The 9378-nt window shown below is 38.9% G+C and overlaps 1 protein-coding gene across 1 annotated transcript in view; it reads right to left on the minus strand.

The window, feature by feature from the left end:
• evplb (envoplakin b) overlaps positions 1-7964 on the minus strand; it is a 44359-nt gene extending 36395 nt beyond the window's left edge. Inside the window, exon 1 of the mRNA XM_057861666.1 lies at positions 7828-7964. Coding sequence (XP_057717649.1) covers positions 7828-7868 — 41 coding nt within the window. The 5' untranslated portion in view covers positions 7869-7964. The remainder of the gene's footprint in view (positions 1-7827) is intronic.
• Positions 7965-9378: the final 1414 nt, after the last annotated feature.

Genomic DNA, 9378 nt, shown 5'->3' on the forward strand with positions numbered 1-9378 from the left:
GGAGTTTTTGGAGTTTTTCCTTGCCGACATGGAGGGTCTAAGGATGGGGGATACCCATGACTTGAAATTATTTATTCATCTTTGTTGCTTCGTTTGCTGTTTCTGATTGTGTATCATATTGCCTCTGCAAAGCCCTTTGAGAGAACATTTTTGTGATCCAGGGCTATACAAATAAAATTGAATTGAATTGAATTGAATATATTTACTCCTTTCACACCTAAGGCTATTTTGGCCGAATTTGCATGCATTTGATGTGGCCTTTATATTTAAAGAAGAAATTGTTCGCAATGGCTAAGGTTGATTCCTTTTTTTCAGGACAATATAACCTTCGTGTTCAAACTGTTGTTTTCTTTACTGACAAATTATAAGTAACATTTTGGACCCAAAAAGACAAAAAAAAAAAATCCCCAAATCTTTTGTCAAAATTTGAATATTGATGTCCCATTGACATCCAAACATGCTTGACCTACCATTTTGAAGCTTGACAATATCTATTCAACTTGTTAGGATAAACATTAAACAGAATGGCTCCAGAGACATGCAACAATTCACGCACACACTCACACCTACAGACAATTTGGAATGTTCAATCAGCCTGCTATGCATGTTTTTGGGATGTGGAAGGAAACTGGAAAAACTCTCACAGGCACTGGGAAAACATACAAATTCCATACAGGAAGGTCAGAGGTGGGATTGAACCAACTTTCTAAGAACTAGGCAGACATGCTAACCACCAATGTTCCCTCTAAGCTGCGTGCATGCGCAATCGCGTACTGCTTGCGCATACTCAGCGCACAAAATAAAATTCACGACGACTGTTGACGCTGCAGTTATGTGTCAATGCGACACTCCTATTGGTGCGTTCGATACGGCAACACAATGCTCCTATTGGTGGGCTCGAGACGGCAACGCAACACTCCTATTGGTCCGTTCGAGGCGGCAACGCGGCACTCCTATTGGTGGGTATTACACAGTGTTGGGCACGTTACTTTAAAAAAGTAATTAGTTACATTACTCACTACTTCTTCCAAAAAGTAACTGAGTTAGTAACTGAATTACTCTATAGTAAAAGTAACTAGTTACCAGGGAAAGTAACTATTTCCGTTACTTTAAAAAGAACTTGTTGTATGTCAAAGAATTTGAAATTTTCTGAGCAGTATTCGAGTCAGTGGAATAGAGAAGAACAGACAGGTAGTTAACTTGTTAGGTGCTTCAGCAGATTTGAATTGCTTACCACAGATGTCGACAAAAGCTTTGCCCCGGGACATAAATTACACATTACATGCAGGTTCTTTCCTTTAATTTCGACAAACTTGAAATAGTGTCTATATCTCCACCTCTTAAAGGACTATTTTTCTTCTGTATGCTCTGCCATCCCGACCCTGTGCATCTGTTTTGCGTGTGTGTGTTTGCCGCACCCGCTGTTCCGGTTTGCTTGTGAAATCACCGGCTCTGATTGGCTTATCACGACACATGACTCTAACCCTCAGCCAATCACAATCACTTCCATCGCATCTCTCGAGGGGCATTCAGGTAGGCTCGTTTCCCGACAATTCGCGTCACCTTCAAAGCGTCTGCAGTCCTCAAGATGGAAGCAGAATTATTGCTGGCTGACAGTGGGAGATGGGAACGTGGCTAGCATCAGGTGTAGCAAACACAGAAACGTTACCAAACTTTGGAAAGCATTGTCTAATTGAATGAGCAGGGACAAACAGCTTGGAGTCAGAAGTACGTGAGCTGTTCTCGAACCTGAACGCACCCCAAGTCTTGGATGACAAATCAACAGAACAGAGAGTCGACTCGACACGGCTGGTAGTTTCTTCAATTTATTCAGAGTAAGTAACGCACCGCTTTTGACCATTGGTAACGGTAACGGCGTTGTAACGGCGGAAAAAGTAATTAGTTAGATTACCCCGTTACTGAAAAAATAACGCCGTTACGTAACGACGTTATTTATAACGGCGTTACTCCCAACACTGGTATTACACTACGTTTTTATATAGTTGTGAGGTGGATGGTTTTACTGATTTACTGAAGCAACATTCCGCTGCTAATTTTTGCAAGTGTTATAGTATTAATTAATAGCTAATATCAGTGGTGTCAACAATAATCGATGCGGCGATGCATCCCGATGCGGGGCATGGACAATTCAATTCGATGCCGGCAACAAGCCGAATCGATTCAGCGCATTTTAAAATATAGAAGTACGTTCAAAAATCTTCCCTGCGCACTTCCGGTGATGCAACGGATTTGGTTTCCCCATTTGCATTATTATTCTCATGTGTCATTTTTTACACACTGCACAACTCTGGTCAAGTTTCCCACCAACCTCGTAGAAGCCAAAATGTCTCCAGATGTCTGCTTTCAATGTTTTAGGTGCATCAATAATCTTTCTCGCTCCCTCTTTCTCCGCTTCAGCCATTGTTATATTATGTCCTATCTCTTAGAGGTTAGATCTTGTGCCCGAACCCAAAATGTTAAGCATTCACGTTCGGGTCGGGTCGGGTCCGGCCGCCACACCAGACTAATAAATTATATTTAAAAAAAGGGATAAAACCAGAGCAGGCTCTCTGTATTGTTCATTTGCTTGTGCACGCACATGAAGGCAGTGGCGCCGCCCGCTTTTTCTTCTTCTCCTCCCACTGTGGCGCTTGCGAGTCGTTACGAAAGACACTTTTATTTATGCACACAAAGGCAACACAAATGTGATCCTCTTGAATCTTCTCCTCTGTGTGTCTGCAAAATCGCATGTTTTTTTTTCATATTAAACTTTCCCGGCGTTATTTCATTGTGTAAATGCTTTTATTATGATCATAAAAATATGTAGACTATTTAAACATTAAGAAAACGTTTTTTTTCTGCCAACTCGAAGAAATGAAAATAAATTGCTGCTGCTGCGTTTATTTTTCTTTTCCGCATCACCCCCCCAAAAAAAAAAAAAAAAGTAAAATTGGGGTTTTTCGGGCTGGGCCGAGTCAGGCTTCAATACCAGCGGGCCGTGTCGGGTCGGGCTGGATTTTTTAGGCCCGATCTAACCTCTACTATCTCTCTGCTCTCTCTCGATTGTAAAAAACTGATATTTCCTCATGTTGAAACAGATTTTTATGGCTGCTAAAATGGCTGCTGCACTTCATTTTAATTCATTATTTTTTATTGTTATGTGGTAGCAACTGATTGTATTTCTAAGTTGATTGCACATATATAGTGGGCTAGGCCAACATTTTATTTTTGTTCTACATTGCAATGTCGTTGATGTTTTGTTTGCAACTGAACTGATCCCTGGATTGATATGGCGATAAAGATGCTGCTAAACTACAATATTTTCTTTGTCGTTTTCTTTATAATATTTACTTAAATATTTTTATTGATGGATCGTTGTGACTAAAATACACTGACTGTTATTACTGATTTTGCACAGGAGTTCAGATGTTGCACTGTGTGAAAGGCTGCTACTGTGTGTAAAAAAAAGAGAAAGCCCTGGTCTCATTCAAAGCACTAACTAAATGCTGTGATCTGTTGTTGTTGTTTTTTTTTAAATTGCCGAATCGAACTGAATCGAATAGTGACCATCTGAATCGAATCGAATCATGGTCCTCCGCATCGTAATCGAATCGAATTGTGAGGGCAGTGCCGATGCACACCTCTATCTAATATTAGAACTAACATAAGCTAGTTAATTAGACCAACAAAATTGTTTTCTGTATCATTTTGCAATGTAACTCAATGAGCAACAGGTGTCTAGCCAATAATACTATACAGTTCAGTTCACTTACTTTACCAGCAAATCATAGCAAGTGACAGTGTCTGCCCAAACGTGCCGTGCAGGTTAGCTCACTAACAGCAGTGCAGCAGAGATAAAAATGCTAACCCCTCAACATGGCGAAAGGAACCAGCAGTGATACTACATTCAAAAATCCAAAGTGAAAAAGAAATGCAGTTCTTAAAGATGGAATGGCTGTTGGTAATTTGCTACGATCCAAGGTTCTGACCAGGCATGATACTGGTTTGTAGCCACAGCGTACACATCTGATGTTGCTCACAGTGGTCCTCAGTGTGCTCAAGGAGCTTGTGTGTCTGCTCAGACACATGAAAATTTTGAGGGAACTTTGCTACGTAACTCTTCCACTGTGTCATCCTGATGTAAATGAATAGGAAAATGAACTCTCTCATTTAAAAAAATATACGTATATAATTCTGAGAAAACGTCTGTATTTAGCATATAGTATAGAGCACAGCCAATCTGCATCTCTACTTTCATCGTTTTCATTTCTCTTAGCCTCGTCGCCGGTCGCAGTTGTTCAATTAACCAAGCAAGGCTATGTTTGAAATGCAGGAGAAAACTGGAGCACATGGGGAGAACATGCAAACTCAATACATACATACATACATACATACATACATACATACATACATACATACAGTTGAAGGCCAGAGCCCAGGATTTAACCCTTGATTTCAGAACTGTGAGGCACTGTGCTAACATGTCACCAAACTATAGAATATACTGTATAAATATTAGTTTAAAACCATGGACCTGTTCAGTTACACAATTATTATATAGTTAATAATTTCATATGTATTTCTGTGGAATGTTGTTTGTTGCAGTAATATTATTTGTTGCTTAATTGTTTTTCACGACTGACAAATTGTATTTGCTCACTGCCATTGATTTAAAATAATAATAAATAATAATCTAGCAGATGATGGTTTGAACAGTAAATGCATCATGTACTGGTTTATTAGATTGGTCATTTGCAAAGATTACAGCCCCCTCTAACAGTATACAAAAGAATCACTGATTTAAATGTAAATAAAATAGCTAAGATTTCATTTTAAATATATCAGACATTGCATGCAACCTGTTTAAGCTGCTTTTTTTAACCAAGTACATTTTAGTCATAATTTTGTGTTGGTTGTTTTAAAATATATATAGTAGCTACAATTTTACAAATTTGTGCGCCACATTTTAACTTAATATTCTTTTAAATACTCGGTTTTTAGACCCAGTGATATTGGAATTGCGATACACACTTTAACAGTAACTTACAACAATAAACAGAAACAACCCTTTTTTGTTGATGAACATTTAGTCCTACTAAGTACTGTGTTACTTTGGTCATTGCCGTGGCACTAATATAGCAAAGTTGTTTTTGAGGAAGTACTAAGCATTTACAAGTGTGGGAGCAACAAATTTTGATTACTAGCAACCACATGCATTAAACGAAGACAAGGCACAAAGTGTCTGGAGAACAGTTGGTAAATGGCCAACTGGCGTCAGAAGTCATTCGCTCATTCAATAAATCACACCCCCCTTGAAGACACACGCACGTATTTTGCTTCTCATTTCCTTTATTGAAAACATGAACGCTGCCTCCTATCCATAAATCAGCTGGGATAGGCTACAGCTCCCTCTTGATGAATGAATGAATGATATTACTGGAACGTCAATGCATTCTTGAAATTTTGTAATTGAAATTGAAAATAAAGTTTGAAAGTACAAGTAAATTGAGTAACCAGTTTGGTTCCAGAACTACAGTGATCCCTCACTACTTCTGGCTTCAAACTTCACGCCCTCAGTCCATCGCAGATTTTTTTTTTTTTTTTCAATTAAAAATTAATGAAGTATTTTGTAGAGCTGTCCCAATCGTATCACCTAGTCTCTCACTCTCGCTCCTGCTGCTTTTCTTGGTCAGACAGTGCACTGGAGTTGCTTATTAAAGTTAATGATGATTGACAGACTTTAAGGTTTGATCTTGCCAGAGACACTTTGAAGCCAAAACTTCTAAGCACCTAATTTGTCAATCATTGTTTAACTTGTTAAACAGTTGCTGTGGCAACTCATTGTGTGTAAGTGAGCAGCAATATCAGATTTGAGTGGACTCACTCAATGAAGCATTTAATAAAGACAAGCATTTTGTACTTTATTGTTGTTTAAAAATAATTCAGTTGGACAGTAACATGTTTAAGACTTATAATTATTATATTTGAAGTGCTTAGAAACCATTTATTAAAATTATACTTAAAAGTTTTTTTTTTATTATACTTTGGGGGGGGGAATATGTATTATTTGTATCTCTTTCCAGTGTTAAATCTGAATAAATACATTAAACACACACACACACACACAAAAAATTTGGGGGGCGTCCACTTCGTGTTTTATCATTTATCGTGGCGGGCTCTGGCCCTCATTAACTGCGAAAACAAGGGATCACTGTAATTCAAATTGGAAGCCTAACTCTCACTTAAGCATTTGCGAAATTAATACATTCATGTACTAGTATTTCTTATCTATTTTCAAATATTTTAAAACTTCAAGATGGAAGTCACCAATAAATGATCACTATTCCTGACTCATAATGGCTTCCCTTAGTGTGGTGTGTTCCCATTTTATTGCTTCTCAATCTCTTATCTGCAATACAAAAGTCCAACATGTGTACAACTTTGGAGTGGTCCTTTTAAACATGACAACAACAGCCATAGCAAAATTAATGGCTGTTAATCATCCACCATTGGAGACCCCCGACACTCCCTTGGCCCCTCTTGTCACAATTTTACGAGTGACAGGACACTCCCATTTACTTAAGCACCTCTGAGCTGAGTGACATGTGGTGTTGAGAAAGTGGAGATAAACAATGTGTTCTGTCACAAGAAATACGCTTGTTGTACACGTTGCACAATGACAGTCCATCATACTAATCACATACTACGAGAGCACAAAGCCTCCAAATGCAGCTTTATGATTCATGCTTGGAGTAAACTTGCATGATCTACTATTCTCTTTGTTTTACAGTTTATCAGGGGTGGGCAAAGTAGAGCGAGGGTGCTGCACACATACCATTTTTAAAGCTGGCTCATATTATATGTATTCGTATTATCATCAGTCCTGTAATATACATTTCATTAATGTAACCAATTTCTTTACTGTTAACCTCACTTAGGGGTAAAGTTGGCCTAACATTTATGCCTGATTATTTTGGGCAAAAACAATTTAGGAATGTGTGATCAAGCAGGAGAAAACCCAGCAAGTAAATTCCAGAAATGGAACCTGGATTTGAACTCTCAAGTCGCACTTGTTTATAGTTTGGCTTGGGTCTGTGACATATACTAAGGTGCTACTTACTGTATATGTTTTTTTTCTCCACTCTAACAGCCAACAGCCTGCTGTTTAGGTGATAATTATCTGGAGAAACTGTTGATATTTGATGCTAACAGATGCCTATTTAGCCTGTTGCTCTGTATTTTAATATTATTATTTTTTTGTAGTTTTTAGATCATGTTTCACAATAAACAATTGTTTATTTGATCTATTTTCTGCTATGAATTGCAATTAGTTCTCCACCTGTAAGGAACGAACGCTTCACTGCCGCTCTCCCACTTTAAATGGATTGGACGTGTAGTGCTGTCAGGGGGATATAACTATAGAATTATTAGTGAAGTATGCCACATATTTTACAAGTACAGGTGATCCTTTGTTTCCCTTTAATTTGTTTTGATCTAAACTAGCCTATCCATTGGTCAAAAAATAAATTAAAAATTAAAAATCTAAATGTGCCCACCCCTATAAAGCCAACGATGTTATGGTGTGATGCACCATTATGAAATCAAAACTGGTTTGTTGACATGATGACCCACATTTACAACTAACATATGAGATCATTCATTCATTCTTGAGGCCCCACAACTATTGATTCATTCTTACACTGGAGCATGGATTAGTACATTGTATTACCATGGAACAGCAGATGCACGCAGAAAGCATGACAGGTTAGACCTGTGAGAAACCTGACACACTCACACATACATGTATATTGACAAACAGCAACTCACTTGCTAATCTTCACGGGACTGCTTTCCTGATTTTTCGACATGACGGGAAGCTGTTCAGGCCCGCTTTTGTAACTGGAGACCGAGTGTGTATCGGCGTGCTCCTGCTTCCTTCCTTTCGCTCCGTCCGGGTCTTTGACAGCGTCTTACCTGAGTTAAGGTGCGTCTCTTGACTCCGCCCAGGCCGGCAGGTTTGTCACCAATAAAAGTCGTCAGCAGCAAGTGGCAGACCGGGCAGACCTGTTCCACACTCCTGAAGCTGTCACATACAGTAATTCCCACTTTGGGGATTCTTTTTTAAACCGCACATCTTCCCATAGTGGGGCATTACACAAACATGGGAAATGGCCCGGGGTTACAGGGTAACGCCTGAACGTTTTATAAAAACTTAGCCTTTTATAGGGCAAGTGATTATTTTGGGTAATTTTAATACAAATTAGCCTCACAAAGACCTGGCGTCCACATAAGATAGCATATGTAGACTAGATATGGTTAGAATAGCTAAACATTTTACTCAAGTGAGAGTAGTGTTACTTCAAAATAATATTACTCAAGTAAAAGTAGTCATCCAGAAAATGTACTCAAGTGATCCACAAGTAAAAAAAGTATTCGATGTAAAGAATACTCAAGTAATGAGTAACATTGTGAGTAACTGCTTACAATGTCTGATATTTTTTTTCTCAGCACAAAGAGAAAAAATATTATTGCTATAGTGTACTATAACCAGTTGTGAAATTGGTGCCGGAACAGTCCGGTACGCCAGTCTGGTAAGAAATTCAAGGGTGGAACGGGGCTGAACGGTGCTTTGATCCCGAAAATATGACGGCAACTGTCAAACCTCCATCAAAACAAAACAACTGCAAGGATGCCACACACACGTCTCCAAGGAGAAAACAATCTACTAACGTCAGATTGACATACACAAGTGTTAACAACGAGCCTAATAAAGAGCTTGTGCAGCGTCATCTTTTTCCACTGAAAATTACTATTATTTATTCCACAGAGTTCCACGGAGATCTCCCAGCATGTGTCTCTGAGTCTGACAAGTCACGCCGATGTGTGCATGCCACCCTGGACTCCAGTTGTCCGTTCAATGGCGTACCGCAAGCAACACGCAAATTTGCTCATTCATATTCATGATGTTAGTTAGCGATTGTGGCTAGGCGGGTCAACCTCCCGTTTTTTCCTAATAGTAAATTAATGGAAATAGTGTACGAACGAGATGTTTACTGAGCTAAACCTACCTACCAATTCTGTCCCAAAATGATGTCCATGGTCCCAAATTCACTGGTAAAGATGTGGAAAAACATACAAATGTTCAGTTAAAGAGATGGCTTGAGTGTCGACGGCTGAAAAAGACGTGCCGACCTGATCCAGAGTTAGCTTTTTTATCAACACCTTTTTTTTGTGTGCATTGCCTTACGCCACTGACAATGACATTCTCCTGTTTCAACAATTTATCCTTTAACTCCATGTGCTCTCTCTTTCTTATATATTATATCTTCTGGTTGTCTTATGTCTCTGACCGTTCTTGGGGGCAATTTACATTGCTAT

Source organism: Corythoichthys intestinalis, chromosome 16 (genome assembly GCF_030265065.1).
Source record: "Corythoichthys intestinalis isolate RoL2023-P3 chromosome 16, ASM3026506v1, whole genome shotgun sequence".
NCBI classification, from domain to species: Eukaryota; Metazoa; Chordata; class Actinopteri; order Syngnathiformes; family Syngnathidae; genus Corythoichthys; species Corythoichthys intestinalis.